The sequence below is a fragment of the Phoenix dactylifera genome, chromosome 3 (genome assembly GCF_009389715.1).
Source record: "Phoenix dactylifera cultivar Barhee BC4 chromosome 3, palm_55x_up_171113_PBpolish2nd_filt_p, whole genome shotgun sequence".
Taxonomy (NCBI): Eukaryota; Viridiplantae; Streptophyta; class Magnoliopsida; order Arecales; family Arecaceae; genus Phoenix; species Phoenix dactylifera.
Genome location: NC_052394.1, coordinates 14,524,609 through 14,548,599, shown reverse-complemented (window position 1 = coordinate 14,548,599; position 23,991 = coordinate 14,524,609). Strand labels below are relative to the sequence as shown.

Sequence of the window (23,991 nt, the reverse complement as noted above, 5' to 3'; positions counted from 1 at the left end):
TATTAATACATATTATATTTTATTATGCCCTGTTGTATAATACTATGCAATGTCTTTTATGATCATTTTGTCATACCAAAAGTACTTTCTTAATTTGTTTACCCAACACATGTTAAAGTGTCGACGGAGTTCCCCGTTTGCTCCGCGATTTTTGGATGATGGTGAATGAGGATGTTACATTTCAGGCTACGCATGTATATTGCAAAGCTAACAGGACGACCGACTGGGGGGTGGCATATATAGCAAACCACTCTGGAGGCACTCTATGGACTGGGAAGGGAGGGATGCTCGGAGCTTTTCGAGACTTTTTGTTTTCTGATTCGATTGAGTGTATTCGTACCTGTGTTGTATGAAATGCCTGCTTTAGCAAAAAAAGAAAAAAAAAATACATATTAAAGTGGCATAATACTTTAAAAATATAGTTATCAAACAGCAAACAACTTTTTATAAAAACTCTACTACCAACAGCTCTATCAAACAAGGCCTAGAACGAATCAAGATCAAAGACCCTTTCATTTAACAAGCCAGGCCTAACAACCAAATCACGCCATTTTATCTTTCTTATAGCCATGACAAGAGCTAAGCTTGAGTGGGCACCCCAAGTAAAGATGGCATGTTACGGAAAAGGCCTTATAAAGTAGAGATAAGCCCTCATTTACGATGGGATTGAAGCACGCGGTTGGAATCCAAAGGATCCCCAAAAATTACCTTCTTCGTGTCCTCCATTTCTTATTTCCCTATTTAGACCCTCTGAATTAAGAAAATTTTGACTAATATTTTCAATAAGTTGGTCAAGTTTGTGGTAACCCGGAATTAATGCACTTATAAACGGGTAAAGTATGGATTTGATCGTTGGGCTTCGTTAGGTCATCATGGGTTGGACAACCTCTTTTTTAAATCCAGCATAGACGTTTACAGCGGCTGCAACACCTGGGTTTGTCAAAGTTTTGTTGTATGTATGTAGTTATATGTATCTATAAAGGGCCATGGGATGGTGAAAGTTTTATTAGATAATAAAAAGACTCATTATGATTAGGATTTATATTGCTTTCTTTCTTTTTTATTGTGTTCTATCAGATTTGTCATTTTCTTCCCTATAATTTCTTCTGAGCCTTTTATATTTTCTGCCTGATCATAAATTCCCAACTAAATTGCTAACTACAGGTCCATGCAATATAAATGGGTTGGGCAAGAATTTATTGTTTCTAAACCTCATTATCAAAGGAGGATAAAGGCTCTTATCAACTTAGTAAAGTCTAAGATCTACATCCAAATCCTCCAATCTCTTTGGAGAGTTACTGGTTTGCGGGGATGTACTAATCCTACTTCGCAATCCATCGACTACAACCCACTCTGCCAGAAAAGAAAAGAAAGAAATTAAGATAAATCCCAGGACTTCATTTTAGCAAGAGTTGACATTGTTACCGAACTATTTTATTATATTAAATACAATATAATATTCACAGGATATTATCTTATGGTATAAGATACAATAGAATAATAATGGTTGTCTAAATAATATAATAAACATCGTGTACAATATTTATAATTTATAATTATACGAATTATATAACTATAGTAGCATTATATAATAACTTTAATATCATCAATATAATAGAATCGATATCAATATTCTTTTACCATAATTTTAAATGAATAATACAACATATAATAACATCAATAAATGATGATATTAGCATTATCATTATGATAACAAAATAAATAATCACATATCTCGTATAAAATAATATTGCAATTAATAATATATTATGAGTATACTAAATAATTAATCATATTATGTTAATAACATTATATTAGTTATAAGACTTAAAAACAATGAAAATAAAATTAATATAACACTTAAATATCATAAATATAATAACTATGTTATACAAATGAAAATGAATAATATATAATTTATTATGATAAAATGTTATTGAAATATATAATGCACACTAAAAACATTAATATACATAAAACGAGAACTATAAAAAAACACATCAGAAAAATACTGTATAAATTAGTATATAATTTAAAATATTAAATAATTTACATCAAATATAATACATATTATAAAATAAATTACTGTAATGGTAATAAATATAGATAATAAATCAATAGAAAATGTTTTTTGATAAAATTAGTATTAACAACATAACATTTTTAATCCATAATTAATAATGATAACATTAAAATCTATATTTATTATTAACCGGAACATATTCAGGTCTGGGACAACGATGCCCAGAATCAAAGGCCGTAAGACCTTGCTGCAGCAACAGCCCCAGCGGCAGAGTATCCACACCCAAAACAGGCTGAAGGCTAATGTTTCGGAATACTTAACAAAATTAAGAATCACAAATAAAACAAGATGACACCTTGAGTCATGGCCCAGACCATCAACAAAAGTGGATTAGCTGAATGTGAATCAAAATTAGTTCTAAACTCCCTAAAAACAGTTCTGTAGAAGGTAAATCAGAAAAAGACTCCAAATTTCATTCAGTCTTCATGCTATAACATAGACAAAACTTGGACAGGAACACAGAACTTAATATACCTGGGTGTAAATAAGGAACAGGTATTTAAGGGGGGGAAAAAATGAAGCTCTTCAATCAGTGTTTCCTTTTCCTATATTTTAATCTTCTATCACCTCCTTTTTGATTTCTTGAATGCTTTCGCATTCTTGGGATCGACAGCATATCTTGTAGCTTCTTCCTCATCATCTTCCACCTTTTTCCGTCTCTTGTTGCCACCACCTTCCTTGATTTTCTGTGAAGGAAAATAGTTATCTCATATGTGCTTCCAATACCAAGAAATAATCCAGAAAATAGAAGAAACACAATAACAATTAGAAAAGAGATTTTCTGGTACAAAAATAGTAAAATTATGCTACAACCTATATACAGGAGGGTATCATACCATGAGAGAAATCCTCTTGGCATCAGTTACCCGTTCCAAGAGCACCAGAACTTCTGCTTCCTCTGCGGGATACTCGGGAAGCTTTTTGCCTGCAGAATAATAATTGATCCAAACAATATAATTGCATAATTGGCGCTTGAAACCAATGTTAACTCTCAACTGATTCAAGGAACAGATGCCTACCAATTAGCTTCTCTATCTGCAGGTACCACTCAACTTCATACTGATTCACTAAAGATATTGCCAACCCAGATCGTCCAGCACGTGCAGTTCTGCCCACACGATGGATATAATCCTGTTTTGCAACAGGACACAAGAGGCAATGAGTAAGTGATTACAAGAAAAAGAAAAGCCAACGTTCAGAAATCATCTCTAGAACAATTGACAGAGATGAGAGGTGCACAAAAGTAGGCCTTCTGTTTATTTGGGAACTTTTTTCATTCGAGAGTCCAAGAAGCATAAAAAATGATATCAGGATCAGGAAAATATGATACAAGTAATCACTAGATTTTTAATCAGTATAAACTAACATTAATGCACTATGAACTACACCAAAGAAAGCTGATTTTTTAAGCATAAGAATACAGACATGTAATCACATTGCTTGACAACAATATGGTCTATGATTAATTAGTTAAAAGTAGAAATGACAAAGTCAAAAGAAACTGCCATCATTATCACAATATTCACTCAAATGTAACTAAAATTAGCAATTACAGAAGACTGTAGAAATTACAACTGTGCATCACCCAAGCTGAAAATGTGTCAACCCAGTCTACACAAACATAATCCGACTAAATCTATACTTCATAACTACTGAAGATACAGAGTAATCAGAATTTTTTCAACATTGAAAGGTGCACCATCTTTTACAACACTGGAAAGCTTAGTCTACCTAAGCATGTGGTCTAAAGTCAAAATGCAGCACATTGACCAAGTTTGTTCATTAAGATCTAAAGTTTGTTCTCAAAACCAAGTTCCAATGACCAAATTGAGTGATACAAACCTTAGAATTGCTTGGAATATCATAATTGATAACCACATCCACCGAAGGGATATCAAGACCTCTACTAGCCACATCCGTGCATATAAGAATGTTACATTCTCCAGCCTTGAACTTGTTCAAAGCTCCCAATCTCTTGGCCTATCAGAAACAGCAATTGAAAAGAGTGTCAATGATGATTCATCTTACAGTTGCTCCCAAACGCGACGAGAAAAGAAACAGGGTGAGGTTTCGTGCCACCAAGACAAGTAGATTAAATTGAAGAATTGGTTATCATAACAGTTGATATTGAAAATACATATATGTTACCTGGCTCATTTGACCACTAATTGGTATGGCATTTAAACCAAGATTTCGGAGAATCAGAGAGAGAAGTCGTGTTGATTCACATGTGCGAGTGAAAACCATCGAAATACTCCCAGACATCTCAGTCAGAATATACACAAGATAGCAATCCTGAAACAAAATAGATCATGACAAGTAAAATAGATGGGCTCCTGAGATGAAAGTAGACATTGTTATTGTTGTCAACTATTAAACTGGGGCAAATTAGTGATAGTAAAGAAACTAAATCCTAAACGTAGGTACTGGCTCAATAATTTGAGTCTCCTATTTAAATTATTTACTAGTTTACAGACAATGTTTTAATCATTATATATCGTCAATAGCTTACAAATTATTAAACAGGTTGCTATATGTATTTGGCTGTGCCCACAGTTACATTGATCTCCTCATGATTTTATTAGACGACTGAAAAACCACATTAAAAGGACAGATAGATAGCTCTGTCAGAACCGCTGCCATGACATCAATTACCATCTAACCGACCATTTGACTAGAGTAATTGCTCATGGTGAGATAAAAGCTGTTAAATTTTTGACAAGTCTCCTGTTCGACACAGCCCTTATGATTGACCAAAATAAAATACATGCAATGACTTTTATATAGCTTGCAGATCCTAAGAGTAACTACTATATATTAACCAAGTGAAGACTTGTGTCACTATACACAGATACAAAGTTTAGTTTGTTCTTGCAATTCCGAAAAAGACTGAAGTAGACTGCAACGTGTAGCCAGATAACTGGTATTAAAGGTCCTCCCACTAGCTGTACACTAACATGGGTAAGAGGAAAAAACCTTAAACTTCGCAGGAGTCAAGCGAAACTGTTGCTTAAGCGTATCAACAGTGGAATATTTTGATGCAGCCTCAATCTGAAAAAAACAGCAATGAACATCAATTTGCATACAAATAAAAGCCATAAAAATATCAGCTAATGCTTGCAAAAAGCAAGTAAATGAAGAATGGAGGTGGCCAAACCTTTACAGGATTCCTTAGACAAGCCCGCTGAAGTTTGCCAACCTGTAAACAAATAAAAAGGGCTAATTACATAAAATTTTAATTACTTTTTTAAAAATGAATCTTTTAGAAAAAACATTAACTAGACCAGATCAACCAGGTCAAAGATTCCCAAGAGAATGGTTCTAAAATCCAATGACAAGTAAATTATCTAGATACAAACATCCATCAGAAATATTATAGAGCTCATTAACTATAATGTTCATTTGTCGCAACCAACCAAGGATATTTGAAGCATGAATATAATCTCTCATTTACATGGAATAATTTTGTGTGCAGCCTGAACAGTGCTATTGAGAATAAACACTCCCTAAATGTGAGATGCAAGGGACAAGGAGAGTAGGCTTGTTGCGAATTTTTGTAGTCTATTTTCTATATAGTTGAGTAGAAACTCCTAAAAATGCTTCTTTCAGAAATATTCTTTAAGGCTGCATTTGCTTGGGGGTCAAAGTGGAATAAGACAATTTTAACCAATTTACTCCCTTATAATCACCCAAACAGTAAATTGATCAGCTGGTTTAACTTTTCTTCAACAGCAGAATAACCACTCTGAGAATGTTGCACAGTAAATGCTTTACTTTTCTTGAACCTATTAACTCCACTTAAACCAAGAAAAGATTGCTCTGTTGAAAGACCAGGTAACCTTAGTTGTTCTGCCTTGCACTCCCACACAAATTTAATCTAACTCCCTTGTTAATTACCTCCTCATTCAGTATTGTTAGTACATTCTCTATAGCTCTTGGTACATATCTCCCAACTTGTCTTCCACGTGCATCTCACAAGCCTGCAAGGCAGATAATAGCCCATTTCGATAAGGCCTCTAGACGAGTTCACGTGTCTTAACCTACAAACATGTATAGGAGGCTAATATCATTTGATCCATGAGAACTGGAGTCTCCGAAAAGATTCAGTTATATAATCACATATAGCATAACAACTTGTTTTGCAAGCAAAGCAAAGCTCACCAGGTGAACTCATTTTTTCCAAGTGGATCAAATTCAAAAACCAGCGGACATCAGTATTATGAGGGTGCCTTGAACTTTACACAGTGCCCTAATACAGGTCTATCGTGGTTCATCAGTGGGCCTACAAAAATGATGGGACTAAAAAAGAACAGAACAAAAGGAACAGAAAAGAGATAACTAAATGAAATAATAAATAATACAAGATAAGTTTCAGTTGAACATTGCTTTTCAATGTTGCATAATTCAACTTTATTACTTAAAGCAGGAAGAAAAGCTATTTTTAAAATGTTAGACTGATGAAGAAATTGAGGTGAACTTGCCGATTTAAGTCTTTCAATTCAAGGTTTGATAAGAGGAGAGCAACTCTAGGACGCCTAGAGGCCACATGGGACCAGGTCAGCTAGGCTCAGTCTGCTTTAACCCGACTTTTCTTTCAGGTCCTTCACCCCTTCCTTTCCCTATTGAAAGCCATATGGGAGATTTGACAGTGTACTGGAGGATACCACCATGCTGTACAGCAGCCAGTAGGATGATCAATGGCTGTTGTTGGGTCAGCCAATGGCAATTGGTAACAGCAATGATGGCAACTGCTAGCATTGATGTCAGGCATGTGTCCTTTTTTCCTTTTGTTGATTTTTCCTTCCTTTAGATGTTTCATTCTTTCTTCTTCTTTAGATCAGCCTTCATCTTCTCTTGATTTTTTCCCCTCTTTGCTTATACAATTGCTTCTTCATATACCCATGCTGCCCCTGTTTTTTCATTTTTTCCATTTGCACCTTCTTCTTCATGGTGTTTGCTGTGGCCCTGTGGTCTGTTGGCTCCCACTTCCCTGCCCCTCTCCTCTTCTTGCTTCTTCTACTCCTTGCTGAGTGTTAGGTGCCTAGCTATGGCCCTACATCTTGTTAGTTGCCACGGAGTCTGTTGGCTACGGCTTCCCTGCCCTTCTCTTCTCCCCTCTTCTTCCACTCCTTGCTGACTGTTAGTTTCCTAGCTATGGTTCTACAGCTTGCTGGTTGCCTCAGCGTCAGTGATGCTATTGCTGCTTTCTTTCTTCTCCTTTGATCTTTGGACTCTTTAAGTATGAAAAAAAAAGAGTGCACATATGATGTATGCACATAATTTTTTGTGTATGATATCATTTAAAGTTATGCATATTCAAGGCTGGGAGGGCTTTCCTGCCGAGGCAGCCACCACCTAGGCACCATGGCATCCGTCTAGGTTAAATAAAAAGCACATACTCCACCTGGGTTCGTCTGAGTATTTTAACAACCTTGAATCCAGGGTTTCTCAAGATTTCTACGGTTAGGACTGCACCTATAAGTTGCTGAAACTTTCAGGCAGACTTAAATATCCTTAAACGCAAACAGCTAAAATGCCTAAACTAGGGACCTTCAAATTCACATCTACAATTTTCCACTGAATTCAAGAACTTACGGTTACTTAAACTTTGATCTCAAAAATGGATTCTTAGGAAGAAGCATAAGAATAAAATATAACCAGCAAACTATTTGTAAAAAAGGGTTAGCCCAAATAAAACTTCACCACTATAGTCTAACATTGTCACCTAAACCTGCAGCAAGTTTTAGTCTTCAACATTAAGTTACACTGCCAAGGAGGAAGAATACATTCGGGCAAATCTAAAGACAATATGTAGCTCTTGTTCATTTAGAATCAATACTTGATCTATTATATGACAAATCCTGGAAAGTCATTCAAATGGAGTCTTGACTAGTTAAGCGTTGCGACTGACAGGATAACTGAGAATCAAAAAACTGACCCACCCCAAAATAACCCTAAGTCTCAATATTACATTCTGAAATTCAAACTAAAAATAGTCATAACACTAAATCTCAATACTACGTAGCAAAATTCAAACTAACAACAACCAACTCTTCAAATCTGAAAAACTTGTATGCTACTAAAGCACAAAAATTTCTGTTAACTATAATTAAAACATGGTCTCTATGCAACCTCTGTCATGCAAAAAAATAAAAAAGGAATAAAAGAAAACATGGTTTTTACTTGATCTTCAGCCAATGTATCAGCTTATTGGTTGTCATTATTACACTCCACTAAATCATTCTTTCCTAATTAGTAAACCACCACAATCCAAAATGGTAGATTATTACCTTGATTTGGTGCAACAATCATTTAAAATGAATTGCCTAGGGGGCAGCAATCCCTTCAAAGGCCTAGATGAATGCCCAAACAACCAAATGGGAACCCAACTTAAAATTACCTAATGCTATTTTGCATTTACATAATAACTACTGCAGCTATATATGCTCATAAATAGACTCATATGGTACAAAATTACCTAGAAAACTTATTAAAAAACATTTAGAATTTGATAAAGATTTATGGTTACCATAACTACTAATCTGCACCAACATCATGGTGATTATTGCTCGAACTCATGCAATAGTTAAAGCATAAACAGGTATATCCTCTTGCAAGCCTGAATCAAGGAGCAAGAGTAAAGATAGCATTCAAACACCTTTTTGGTTTGGCACATTCCCAAGATAATGAATTATATATATGCATAAAATGCATTTATTAAGGGAGCGTGTATCTATAATTCTATGCTTTCCCTTAGTTTAATAATATAGTAATACTATAACATAACTAAGCCTTAGTCCCAAACTAATTGGGGTCAACTACATGAATTCTTTTCCTCCATTCCGCTCGGTTTAGGATAACAATGCAACAAGTTATTCAGTATGCTCTACTATGGGTTTATACATTGGCCTAAGCCTTGCAAGGCCACCAGATGTCTAGACACTCGAGCAGCCATCTTACTTAGGACCTATGATGTGGCAAACAGGCAATAGCTTAGAAAGCCACCTGTCACAACATTGATCCACAATTACATTGATAGTATGTATAAAACTTCTAACTAAATAGTATTTTCACCCTAGCCATGGTAAGTGAACTATTTTCCCTAATCTTGACTTCCAACCATGAACCATGATAGCTATGACAGACAAAACAAGAAAGACAACTGAAGATTGGCAAAAGATATAATTAAACCAGTTCCATCAAAAACAAATAATCAACTACAGTCAGTGCCAGCGATGCTAAGGTCCATGGGTTGGCACCCCACTCTTGCTGGAGAGAGGTCCCAGGTTCAACACGGAGAGTAGAACTTGCACTGTGACTCTCACAGTTGGAAAAAAAAAGTTATATACTGTTTGCAACAAATTGATCTTTTCAAATGTTAACAAGGCCCTATATAAAGAGTAATATCCAATATGTGAACAATCCTATGAGTACCTATGCAGGGGCAAAACACGAAACGGTGTCCACATGAGAAGTCAAAATAATATGCAATGCAAAATACTAAAACTAGCATACAAGCTAGCCTTACCAGTACCTACACAGTAGCAAAATACAAGCCATGTTCCTATAAAATATAAGAACAACATGCAACGCATCCACATGAGAACTAGCATATAGGATCTGACTCTTTATGACTCTTTATGCCTTCAAAACCACAAGAAGTTATTATAACTTATAAATACGGAACACTATTTTCTCAAAATTTAAAGAAACACCAATAAATCAGAAAGAATACCTTTTTCGTCATGGTAGCTGAAAATAGATATGTTCTTCGTTCTCGAGGAATAGCCTTCAATATGTCATCAATAGCTTTTTCAAAATCCATGTTGAGAAGCCTATCAGCCTCATCTAAGACCTTGGCATCAGACAAAAACAAACCAAATTAGCAATTTTGTTTAAAATTGTATGACAGGTAATTGTTGAAGCAATACATGTATGACAATATGTACAAACAGACAATACTAAAAAAGGAAAGCAAAGAAATGAAAGTACAATAATGGATCGCTTCATGATTTCAGAGTTTTACATGTCAGCCAGTACAAATATATGGTCTTTCCATGTTTGAGTCACAGAACCATGTTTCACAGTACACAATTTTATGTGACAGCCATTAACTAGCTATGCCATCTTTGGATTATTGAGAGAGGGAACTAGTCTATGCTTTCAATCACGGCCAGATGGTAAATAGGAAGTTCTATACTAAGATATCTTTGTAAAGCACAATGCTTATATCAGAAATTATTCAATAGGATCATAGGCAAGCCAACAACAAGACTCACTTTCCTTTGTCTTCTTTTTTGGTCAAGGAAAACCACAGGCCAAATACCAAAAGCAACTACCTGCTATAGTAACTCATTCTCACAGTACTTGTATCAATAGTATTCTCCACCTATCCTTCTCTACATCTAAAACACCCATGACATCCACAAAACACCTAATTATTAGCTAAACAGACATTAGTACTGCATAATCTCCATACAAGTATTTCTATGGCCTATTTGTCTTTTTGTTTCATCTATAGGTGCTGACCCGCCCTCCTAATAATGACCTCGCAGCAACCAAACCACCTCAAGCTAATCACCAAAGCATTGTCCTCCAGCAGTGTACCTTTTAGATTCCACTAATTTCCATTTCTAGTTATACCTTTCATAGTTTTTCCACAAGTCCACCTATACTTCCTAATCTATACTCTAGTCTATACGACCTTCATTTTTTTTAACAGTGCATGGACCTTTATGGCCCAATTTTCTGAGGTATCTTGCAGCTCCTGACAAGTACTACCATGCAACAACACATGATTGCTTCCACTTCATCCAACTCCCTTAACTTTAATAAATCCACAGAACAGGAAATGGGGTATGATTTTTACTAATTAGTGTTTCAGCAGAGGCCTCACTCCAATGAAATTGGTTTGACTGAGGATATTATGTTTCAGTTGAACAAAATTTGCTGGCACCAATTTACAGACAACATAGTTATTGCTTGAAATCTTATCTATCAAACTGTCATCAGCAGACAAACAGAGGGACGGACATAAACCTGATCTTTGCTGTGGGCCTATTGCAGCTAGGAGACCAGCATTTCCACAACAGGTCGCAGAGACCTGAATGTATCATATCCGAAATTTTTCCTAAAGAATATTATCAAAGCAAGAAAAAATAGAGGGTAAAGAAAAGTCAAACAGATAGTGCGGCTTGAGCATCCAAAAGACAGGACATGCCAAAAACTAATAAATATATAATCAATAAAAGAATATATCCTCTCAACAGACAGTTAGCCTGTGATAGAAACTAGCAGAATATCAAAGCAAGCCTCACTCAGTTTACCATTCAGAAGTCCAACACTACTGTCATCTCAGTATCTGGTCATTCTGCCAACTCAAATAAACTACCATAAACTCATCCATCTATAAAAGTAGCTTATATGGATTGTCTTGCCTTTCCCCAAAGAAAAAAGAAATATCTCCAAGCCCAGCCACATATGTGTCTAATTAACTCATATTCGACAAGATGATAGTTGTTGCCACTGCTTAATCACACAACAAATCCATAACTAATCTCTCCCTTTTTAGAAGGCTGCTGCCGATGCTGCATGGATACAGACACGAGAATTAGATATGAACACGTATCCAAGTGTCAGCTCGGCAAGAAGGCAAAAGGGAGATACGAAGATACGAAGGATAACAAATAAATATAACTAAATTAGATATTTATACCTTTAAATGTTAATTGTTTCGACATTAAAAAGAAAATCTTATAAGCATATTGTTTGCTAAGGTCTTTCATTGTACATGTTTCTTACTCAAACTTCCTAATTAACAAAGAACATTTGCAAGATAAGATTTGCAAAGCTGTTTCAATACCTACATCCTTGACAAATCTCGAAAAAGAACAACTACACAGTCCTAATATCAAGTTAGAGGATCAAAATCATTGTTGGAAGAGTTCAACTATCTTCCAATCTTTAAAATAGCTACCAAAGAGCTTCATAAGTGTCCAAGCATCCAATACATATCCGACTTGCATGCCTGTCCAACACAAATTTTTGAAGCTGGACACGAGTGTCCTTGTAACACCGCTGCATCCCAGGAGAACAACCCATGAATGTACATGGATTATTCTATCACATGTAGATAGCAACTATATTTTCTTAACCCATTTCAAAGGCTTCCGTTAAACATGTATTTAATGAAGAAACCTCCTCAAATCCCACAAACTTATCAACCTTCAACTTCAACTTCATGCACATTATAATGTTGAACATGCTGCTACACCAATAAATTGTCAATCCATTATTTGTTATTATCACTTGAATTTCTTGCCTAGTGAAAACTCACCATCATCTTGCAGCTAATAGTATGATAGACTGTCATGCCAACACCAAACTTTCTAATTTTGTTTCTTCCCCCACAATGATGCGGCACAAGGTCTGGCTAACAGGTAGCATGATCAACTAGACCATGCCAAGTATCGAAGGAGCCCGTGGATTCGTGGCCAAAAACTACAGTAAGCAAAAATTTGATTTTCAACAGATGTTCTTATAAATTTTTCTTTAGAGACAGAATCAAATTTTAGCCATGTTTCTATATTTGTAATAGAATAATTTTAATATGTTTTCTTATCGTCGAGTCCTATTTCGAGAATGATTCTGCATCAGGTTTACTACCCGAATTAGAATTAGAGTGTCATGTCCTAAAAATATGCATGTAATACATTGTACAAGACAGCCTTTCAAATATTAATAAAATTCTTTTTGAGAGGATTTCTTTCACCAAGTGAATTCTTCAATCCAGTTTTCTTCTATTTGCATGTTGATCTTCAAAGCATAACCTCGTCAATCAAATAGGCCCTTCTTTCTTTTCCCGCTGCATAACTTTAGCTAAATAGCTTCTTGCTAAAAAGAGTAGTATTCTTGTATAATGAAATTAAATATCACTGAGCTTCTTGCTTTAAACAAACCAATAATAAAATATTGAGATTAAATGTCACTAAAATGCTTTTAGTACCTTTATCCCTTCGACCTAATAAACTATACTCTTTTAAACAAATTCATTAGCCACTGAATGAGAAAATCCTTTCTATAAAAACGAAAGCATTTTGTTTCTAGCAAGGTTCGCCGTATCGATATCGAACTCCGTACCAGTGTCCCACTAGCATACGATAAGAAATTTTTTTGGCATACCGAGTATCGATACGCCACCCACACTGGTACCTATACCGAACCAATGCGGTATGCCCGGTATCGTTCAGTTTGGTACGGTACAGCACGGCATACCATGGTTTCTTGAGAAAACTCAAAGTAGACATTATTTTATGTTAGTATATGGATTGAAACTACTTATTATATGTTCATATTGGTTATTAATTGTGATAACAACTTCAATATCTTGCGAGCCTGTGTTCTAAGCTATTATCATCATTAACAGATTATGCCTCGCATGTTGCTCACTACCTTGTTAGAATTATTAAGAATAACAAGTCCTTGTAACTAAATAAATTGAATTAAGATAGTTGACTTAGTTTGAGAAATATAGATAAAACTAGAGAAGCAAACAAAGTCCTTATCCTACTTCATATGAACTTAACATAGTAAATGGAATGAAGTTATACCAAGTACTTTAACATGCGAAGGCTAAAACCTTTTGTATTTGATAAATGATCCAAGAGACGCCCGGGAGTCCCCACCTACACAAATATAACATTTGTGTCAAAGAAAAGGTCGAATCAAACACATATAGCATTTCATACTAGGATAGAAGCATATATTTATCAAAAGAGACAAAAAGGCCGTCTATAACCTCCAACAACATGCAACAACTAGAGAATGAGCATTTGCAGGAACTGCCGTATGAATGTTCAATCTTGTTAAATGCAGTAACTTTGTTCAAATCCCTCAAAGCATTTAATAGACACTTGCATTAGCAACAAATAAGACTCATTACTTGGAGGCCCATCATGAGTAGAATAGATAATGGTGAAAAGGGTAGTGGAGAACAATATGCATGAAAAGAAAAGGAAAAAAAATCAGAGTTATGTATAAGAAAAAGCAAACAAAATCTATTACAGATCTTTCTCCATCTCATTCTCTATAAGTGATGGAATATAAGTACAGAAGTATCAAACTTTTTGGATCCATTCAATAGTTAAAGCAATAGATTTTCAGTATAAGCAGCACAGCTGCCTGGAAAGTTTACATGGACCAGGTGGTCAAAAAGAAGTTTAGTTTCAGAGGAAAATAGAAAGCAACAAAGCACCACATAATTGAAGTTCATGCTAAACATAGTCCTCGACTACTTCATATCATATGAGGAAAATTGAAGTAAACTTCTAAAATTAACAATCGAGCGAAAATTCGTTAATGGTTGCTTTACTTGTTATAGCTGGTAAACAACATAAAAATAATGAAAAGAATAAGAAAGATACAGATGTCAATAAAATTATATTTGATTTTTTTTCAATTACTTAGTTGAGCAATTAACATCTCTAGCATCATAAATTTGGTTGTTGGATATTCTTACAATTCTGTAACCATTATGGTTATGTAGGTGTCTTCTTTGATATAAGTTGCTTCTATTCTTCTCATAATTATTAGTATAAACAAGTCAATACAACATAAATAGTAGAGCTGAACAAGAATAATTAAACCATTAAGGCTTTGCTACAACAAAAACAGGCCAACTAACTCCTAAAGTTAATTTGTCAATACAAAAATAACAAAGCAAAATCACAATAGCTAAATTTGGATGCTTTTCTGCTTCTAAACTACGATAATGGATCCTTTATCTAACTTTTTAAGGTCTCGTGATGCTAAAAATCAATTTAAAGTGGCAGTAGTTTTTACCTTTCAGAAAAGATGTTTCATGTAGATGTGCAAAATGGACTCCGCCTCGGCCTGGCACATTTTGGGTTGACTTGGGTGGGGTATTTCATTGCCGGGACTAGATTTTCAGGCCCAAAAGAACAGAAAATCGGGCCGGGCTTGGTCTAGCCACATCTTAACCAAAGCTGCTTGGCCCAAACCATTTCTAATATATAAATTTAGTATATACATAATATATATGTGTGTGTGCGTGTATACACTTTTTTCTTTTAGCCCTAACCCAAAAACCTAAGCATCCCCTAAACTCCCCTTTCAATCATGCCAGCATCCCCTACCATCATTGATTGAGGTGATAGGCATGCAGCCCTTTTCGTTATCTCCTTCCCTTCTATTCTCCCTATCCCTTCTTTTTCTACCTTTCTCCAATTTTCTCCCTTCCTCTGCTCCTTCCCTCTCCCTATCCTTTTGCCCACCCCTCTCATCTGCCAAAGTTATCCTTTCCTCTCTCTCTCACCCCCTCCCAACCATTAAAGCAACACTCACCAAACCCCCACAATCTCTTCTCTCTCACTAGCCCCATCCTAGCTATTAGAGCACCCTTCTCTTGCCCAAGCTCTCCTCTCTCTTTGTCCTCCCTTCTCCCAAATCCTTCTGATTCCTCCCATCTCCCCCTTTATCGCCACCTAGCTTGGCCATGGAAGCCAATCCATTGCCCAAGCTAATCAGGCCAAGCTTGGGCTGTGTTGGGCTAAGCCCAATTAGCTAGACTTATTCAGTCATGATTGACTCAAGCTTGGACTATGATTTTCAGGCCCAAGGTCAGGTTGTAGCAATCTAATTAGTACTACCATATTGATGTTGATATTGGCCCAGCCTGAGAAATGCTACGATCTAGATTCAAGAATAAAAAAGAAGACCAGAAGTACATATTTTTATAAAAATATTATGATAAATCAAAATTAATAACAGTTTTACTTTAGTCTTTAATCAGATTCCTCTACTTCGGCAAGGCATTATCCTTTATCTCATTCAACAATTTTTAATAGCAAATAAATGTAGGAAGGTCCCTCATAGCTTTTAAATCATGTCTAGCAAATCTTACTGCTATATATGAAAATTAGTGAATGATTTAAAACAGGATTTGAATAGGGGGATTATGCCGCTACAACTATCAGAGGCTGACTGCATAATGTGTTCATATTAGTCCTCCAAATATTTCCAAGAATGATATACATTTTCCATGTCCAATGATTTCCAAGAAGCAACAAAGTAATAACAAGCGGCAATAGGAACTCAAGTTAATAAAGGTGAATATAGAATGTACACAGAATTTAAATTTATTTAATGTAGCATGACAAATAAATACAACAAAGCAAGAAGTAAAGGCAACAAAACTTATGTGGAAGATGTAGAATAAATGCAGTCATCTCTGTTGGTTAAGAAAAAGAATGAAGCTTTGAATTTGGCAGAATGATGTTGATAGAAGATCATTGAAATTCAGCTTGCAGTACAGCAAGATTTCAAGAGGAAATTTTGTTAAGTAGTTTGTCTATGTCTATGACACAAAACAAGGATTCCATTAAAGGCGACTCAGATGATTCCACAATCCATCCAAAAGTTAAATATAACGGGTTGACCCTTGCCTCCATAATTAGAAAGCATGAAGCAAAATTCAGATTCTTTACACAAAAGCACTAGAGATTACAGCAAGCACGCATCTAGGACTGCATAATAGATATCTATACACACCACAATATGAGGACGCTTTGCGAGAGAAATTGCTTGTTGCATCATGTCCACTCCTCCCACAAGCTGCAAAAAGTTTGCTTTTCTCAATTAGAAAGAGTTAGTATGGTAAGCCTCCACACCATATTACTAGCACATTATTATGTAGCCCTCAAGAGATGTTAGCCAAAGAATTTCAGTATAAGACCCAATATTTCTACATCTTCAATGCCACATATTTAAGAAAGCATTCTCATAACAAGATTATTCCAAAATTATTTCAAAAAATAAAGATTGGACATAATGCAAGAATTTAACAATTTCAAGTTATAGAATCAAAATACCAATCTAGATGTTCAATAAAATGATGGTTACAATTATACATATATATACACACATGCATGTGGGGGCTACAAACAGAAATATTTCACCCTAAATACTTCCAATGCAAAATATCTTTTGCAATTCCATTTCCTAATATCAGAACCCATCAAGTGTCCAAAGGCAAAGGTTGTTGCTAGGAGGACACATACAAATATACGTATGTTCTTGTGTATGTATGTTAAGCATACATGAACCTGGAACGAGATTAGATTGTATGTGAAGTTCTTAAGCATTCCTAGAGAAGCAATAACAACATTGTACCAAAGCATGTCTTAAACAGATTGAAGAGTGAGAATGTATCCAAAGTCCAAACACACTTGAACAAGCTGTCAGTGGTTCAAAAAAAGGTCTACAACAACCAAATAAAAGAATGATTAATAGTGCTTAGACCCACTATCAAATAACCATTAAAGATCTGATTTTTTTTTACAAATGTAACTTACCGACAATACTAAAAAGGATCACCAGGGAAAAAAGAAAACATATGATTCTATAGTGGCACAATTGAGAAAGCACATGGTAGATGATCAGGATCATGTGTTCATCAAAAATCTATTCATCTATGATATGATAGAACTACTGCCATGGTCCATAAAACTGCTACTCAAGCATGTAAAGATAAAGTTTATCAGAAAAGAAAGAACATCAAGATAAATGAACAAGGGCAACCTGTAACCACAAATCAAGTGGTCAAGAAAAGATGCAAGAGTGGACCCTATGATAGTTGCAAGATCTGTTTACGGTACAAGAATTTAGGGGAGACTTTTGCAGTTGAAAATTGCTGATGCATTTTAATAAAGAACTATAAGTAAAATTTTTCTTAGGGAAGGATATCATAAATAGATCATTATAGTCTCATTTCTTATGATAATGGTCCTTTAGGAAGGAAATATTGAACTTAAGAGATCAACCTCCAGCTGCAATAAGCAAGATGCCTTTTCAAAAGATAACTTGATACACATTCACTTAAGCAGCAGATACTTAATGTTTCAAGATTAACTTCGCACCCCATGATGATGCAATGAACATCATATATTTTATGGCATGTTTTCCTCTTTTTCTTCCGTTGGCAAACTAAGTTTATACCCATTTTTTTTTTATTTTTTAGCTTATACTCAGTTCTCCTATTATAGTTTTCGAAGGATAAAGCCAAAATATGATGACAAGATTAGAGATATACTAAAGTAGGTTTCTGTTACTTCTTTCATAATATTTAAAATTTGTAAAATATTTTTTTCTGCAGAGCAGAGATGGTATGATATCAGCATAAAAAGAATATATCTGAATTCAATTAGGCATGTGAATGAAGATTTTCAGTCATTTATTAGTGTACATAAAGATATACATAAGGTCTAAAAATAATTTCAATGATCTAAAGCAGTCACCATAATTTTACATGGCTGATTGATACAGCAATCAATCAAGATCAGCTGCTATGGCCTGAACGAGGGAACAACGGCTACAAAATTCAGCTCCTAAAGCAATAAGATTGCTGTTTGGAGCCATGAACGCTGAGATTGCCAGGCTGCATTGCAATCAAGGCATCTCAGGGCCTCATCCTGTTGCAATGAATAACCATGAAAAAAGATCTGCAAGCATATTTTCATCCAAAGGGTTCCAATTTGCTTGCTGATTGATTTTTCATTTCATTAGAAGTGTTTGTATATTATTTTGACTTCTAACTAGAGGTCAGTTGTTGTTTGCATTACAGTAGCATGAATGATATGCAGTACAGTAACCATGACCTTTTAGGAATCCTGCCAAGAGTCAAATAGGTTGGTAGTTAGTGGGATTTTGGGGGATTTCTTTGTAATAAGGGTCCTAGATAGCTCAAATTAGGAACTTTCCAGGGAACTGAGTGAATTTATAGAGTCCAGAAGGGTCATTGGAACGTAAAATGTATGCTGGAAATTTTAAGAAGAAATACGGGACTCTTTGGCTCAGGTTCAGCCTTCCCCATCATATCGCCTTCTTGCTGCTGCTGCTTCTCATATTCCTCTTAATCTTTTTCTTTATATCATAATCTGCTGTCTATCCCTACTAATCTTAACTGATCATATTGCTGCTCAATTCATAAAACTGTTCTATTCTAGAAAAGGTTTTTTACATTTAGATTGATTGCAATATCATTTGGAGATCAATTTTAAACACCAAGGCATTGACAGATCTTGTTTCTTTTCCTCTTTTCTCTGAAGATTGCAAATCAGGAGATCATTCACAATATTCTGTGCACAGCAACCAATGAACAGCAGGCATTAAATCCTTTTGGATTGTCAAAACTTCTATTTGTGGTTTCTAGCATCTACTAGATTCCTCTTGTAATTGTTGCACGCTTTAGATCAGCTTTTATGAGCAAGCAATCTTTGATACATTCAGTCCTGTTTCCTGAAACTGGACAGCAAGAACATAAGGATCTAAAACCCTAGGATTTCTCCACTTTGAGGTCCTCCACTCATTGCAGAACATTCCTACCTGGTCCTGTATCACCTATATCCGTGCTTTTCTTATTACATTAGATTTTGGCTTGGGGGCTTACTTTAGGTCATGAAATGATGCATCCTTTATTCTCTCATGATGAGTCTATTAAGTCTTCTGTAAATTTCAGATCTCAGTAGTTTTATGCACCCTGCCTTGCGGGAAACTATGAATAAATTAGTCAACGAGACACAAGCATAATATCATAAACCTAACATACTATATTTGCACTGACAAATTGCCATCGCTAAAGCTTTGACACAAAGAAAATGTATTCTTCACAACCAGAATGACCTTACTTCACCCAATAAGAACACAACTCACCATTTGTACAACTATCTTCTCAAATAGCTTGAAGTCTCAATACTTAGCCCAACATCTTCTACCTAAAGCATCAATAAGGCACAAGCAGTGGTGTAGCGGGATGAATAGACCCAAATCTAACCAACAAACTGGCCTGATTTATGCCCAATCTAAATTCAAAATCTGGACCTGGAGGTTTAAAATGGGTCCCAACCTACAGCAAAATCGCCAATGGTATCAGGCGAGGCATGGATATACAGATTTAGGATCAAAACCAAATCAATCCAGCTCAAATCAAGTTGATAAGGTACTGAACAGTTAGAAAGTCAGATGGCTAATATGATCTGCTTGAAGCACCTTATATAGGTTAATGAACTTGTCCAAATACTTTAACAGGCAGGGGAATAACTTTGATCTTGCGTTGTTGAACTCGGGACCTCTCAAAGCAATTCAAAGCATCTTTTAATTACTACAACTACACTCTCCTATATAAGCTTTAAATGAAGAATTAGAGTTTTTAGCAAATTCATCTGATTCGCTTGATTGAGTACCCACTATAAATACATTTATTGAAATATTATGCTTGTTTTAAATCTTCCAGTGCTTCAAGCAAATATCAGCAAATTGATAAGCAGCATGATTTCAACTGATTTCCTATTGATAGTGCCTAGACTAAGTTCTAGTCCTTAATTTCTTCACATTCATGAAATACACATGACCAATATAACTCCACAAAGTTTGATTGATACAGGCATGTATTCAAGCAACAGCATGGTAACTTATATGAGTCAGGATCCTCTGCATTGCATGTTTTGGACCCAGAGGATGGTGCATGCTTGGATGGTGACACGCCGCCATCTCAGAGATGGACGATTATCATCCATCTCTCAGCTCCTGCTATGTACTGGTGCCATCCTGCTTGGCACAATACAGAGATGGGCGACAGCCATCCATCTCCAAGATGGGTGACATGTCGCCCATCCAATCATGCACCATCCTCTGCGGTGCACAACACGGACTACAGAGGATCCAAACTCAACTTAATACCAATTAAGAAGGGAAAACAAATGGCACGAGCTACATCCTCTTACTCACCACAGAACATTTAACACCTATGCCAGACCCTAAAGCTTCAAACTGTTCAGCTATCTGAATTGCCAGCTCCCTGAAAATAGACAAAAACAAAACTAGAGAAAATAGCATCACATGATAAAGAAACTACCAATAAAATGAATCCAAGCAAGAAATCACCACCAACCTAGTTGGAGAAAGCACGCAAGCAAAAAACGGTTGTGGGTTTTCAAGTAGCGCTTGTAAAATTGGCAATGCGAAAGCTCCTGTCTTGCCTGACCCTGTTTGTGCTAGGCCAATCACGTCTCTTCCTACCAAAAAAAGAAAAGAACATTCTCCCCAATTTATTTACTGATAAATCAGAAATTCAGAATTAAATACTACAAATCAGGTACATCCTCCAATATATATATACATATATATATATATATATATATATATATATATATATATGTGAATATATAAGTGTATCCGTATGTGTGTGCATATATACATATATATACATATACAGATACAAACATATATACACACACATAATACATACATACATACATGTAGATATATATACACACACACACACATATGTACATATGCACATATGCATGCATGCATTCATGTATATATGTATATATATATCCTAGAGGATTTTGACAACAACAAATGTTGTCAAATAATATAAAGTAGGGGTTTTTGCATATATACCCCTCATATACCTTATTGCATATTTACCCTCTAGAAATCACTATTTGTCGTAAAAATACCCTTCAAATCATCCATTTTTGCATGAAAACCCCTCCTATTAGATCTTTGATTGACAGTGTTAATGACCACTTTAAGTGTAAAATGATCTTATTACCCTTTTACATGGATATCCTCGAAAAATTTAGATAAAAATATATCTGTTTTTATTAAAAACTAAATGTGAACTTTTTTAAAGGTATCAACATAAAAGGATAATAGTGTCGGATGATACACAAAACCATTATTTATTAACACCATCAGCCAACAATCTAACAGGATGGGAATCCGTGCAAAAACAAGATGGGTTCGAGAGGTACATATACAAATAATATTTTTCAAAAGGAAAATGTGCAATAAGCTATATTTACTGGTGTATATGCAAAAAAACACTATAAAATAACTCTGCAACAAAATCCTAACACTATATGATATTATCCAACTTATCCCAATCCCAAAACACCCCTGTACTTTGAGTAAGTACCTATGCATAATCTGATTCTTTCCTGTTCAAACCCAATTTGAATATATCTCATGCCATATAGTCTTTGATTTTTTTTTCCTAATGACCACAAAAGAAGTTGGACTCCACTCCCTATCACAAACCAACTTGCAAAAAGCCAAACATCATGGTTTCACAAGATTAAAACAATCTCTACCTCCAATCTCCTGGTGAAAGTAGGATTTCACACCACCATATTTCCATCTTTCTTTCCTTTTACTTCTTCTCTGAGAGTAGCAAATGGACATTGGGATATTACTTAAAAAGATCCATTTGTCATCCATGGGAAGTACCACAAAGGCACCAAGGCCCTGATCCTTTAATCCAAATCTGATTCACTCTTTACCTTTGTCAGAGTTCCACTTAGTCCTTTGTCACCAGCTCTTCTTTATTTTCTATCTCTCTATCATATTCCAGCTAGATTATGTTCCCAAAGAAAGTCATTAACAATTCAGATCTATAACTATTGAATGGACTGAAATCAACAAACCCTTCATTACAAGTTTAAGAAACAGATTTTTTCTGAAAAAGAAGCCATGCACCTCCTCAGATTTTCTTGAAACCTCTGCTCTCAGTATCTATCTTGCAACGTATCTTTCACCTCACTAATGCTGGTATCATCAGATTCAGCTGAAAGTAAGCAGAAAATCAGGAAAAGACAACTTAAAGGTCAAACTATGCCCGCTTGCCTTTTTAAAAATAACCACATATCCAGCATCAATCATGAACAAGTGATTGCCTTACCTTATTTATACTTCTCACATCATTGTTCAATCTCATGATATTTAAAGATGAAAAAAAAGATATATATACACACACACACACACACTAAAGATTTTGTTATGCTTTTAGTCAAGATTTCAGGGATCCATGCCTATATCCTATCTAGGTAGTCTAAATGCTTAATCACAACTTCTTCACACAACATTCATTCCTTATGTCATAATCATAAATTTAACCATATAGTAGGACCTTGCACGATGAAAGGTTATCAATGCCTCGATGAGGATGGTGATTGTGTGTAACTATGAAAGTGAACTTTGCAATTACATAAAAACAAAATGTGACTCTGGAAAAAATTTGAGATTTTGTGGACTGAGTCTGAGCCCCAAATCAAGACCGTATTCTCTGTCTGTGCTATGGTATAGCATTGATAGGGCAAACATAAACAAAACCAAAGTGATATAGTTTAGAATGAATTAATTGATCACTTCAAAAAAGAATCATCAGCATGGTGCCAAGGCACTTAAACACTAGCTTATTGCCTGTGTTATCATGCCTCCACTCGATGTGCAGCAATTTTTTGAAACAATCACACCTATTCTGAATGTGTTAGCAATTTTTTGAAACAATTACGTCTATTTTGTTCCCATGATAGCTTTCCATCAAGTCAAATGACTAACATGCGTATACAAGTGCTCCCAAGAAAAAGGAAAAGGAAAAAATCTCCCGCACGTGCATCGTACCTATTTAAACAAACAAAAAAGTTTTTTCCCAAATCTGTTGCTCAATAAACAGCAGTAAGTCATCAAAACCTATAAGTCGACTAAAAAGCTTTTCGAAGTTCGAAGTGATGAAGATGATTCCCAGGAAATATCTCATCAAAAGAAGAACTAGAAACAAAAGGCAGTGCTTGATTTAATGGATTGAAGAAAGGGTACCTTCAAGGGCATGAGGTATCGCCTCAACTTGGATCTTCGTCGGGTTTTTCCACCCCAGACTATCGCAAGCTTCCCCTAATTGCTCGCAAACGCCGAGGCCGCTGAAGGTCTGCTCCCCGTCTTCCGCCATGACCGATATAACCGAGGGAAGGGAACGAGAGTACAGGGGAGATCTGTGAGGGAACCGTCAAGCAAAACCCTAATATAGGGCTACCCGATCAGCTTAGATC

The 23,991-nt window shown here is 35.5% G+C and overlaps 1 protein-coding gene across 1 annotated transcript; it reads right to left on the bottom strand.

Moving 5' to 3' along the window:
- Window positions 1–2,316: 2,316 nt before the first annotated feature.
- LOC103720719 (DEAD-box ATP-dependent RNA helicase 10) lies at window positions 2,317–23,956 on the bottom strand. The gene is made up of 13 exons (XM_008810557.4): window positions 23,762–23,956; window positions 21,048–21,171; window positions 20,885–20,954; window positions 16,652–16,714; window positions 13,693–13,767; window positions 9,819–9,938; window positions 5,241–5,282; window positions 5,060–5,134; window positions 4,232–4,378; window positions 3,926–4,063; window positions 3,103–3,214; window positions 2,920–3,008; window positions 2,317–2,769 (listed from the first exon to the last, which is right to left on the bottom strand). Exons 1-13 carry the CDS (start codon window positions 23,889–23,891, stop codon window positions 2,647–2,649), a joined length of 1,308 nt encoding a protein of 435 aa, XP_008808779.1. The 5' UTR covers window positions 23,892–23,956; the 3' UTR covers window positions 2,317–2,646.
- Between the last annotated feature and the right edge of the window lie 35 nt (window positions 23,957–23,991).

Bases quoted from the DNA above. Each gene is read 5' to 3' on its own strand.
- LOC103720719 (XM_008810557.4), bottom strand. From the start codon at position 23,891: ATGGCGGAAGACGGGGAGCAGACCTTCAGCGGCCTCGGCGTTTGCGAG. The intron at 13,768-16,651 runs GTGTGTATAGAT...ATATTTGTGTAG, and splicing joins CAAAGCGTCCTCATATTGTG to GTGGGGACTCCCGGGCGTCT. The intron at 4,064-4,231 runs GTAACATATATG...TGTTTCTGATAG, and splicing joins TTAGTGGTCAAATGAGCCAG to GCCAAGAGATTGGGAGCTTT.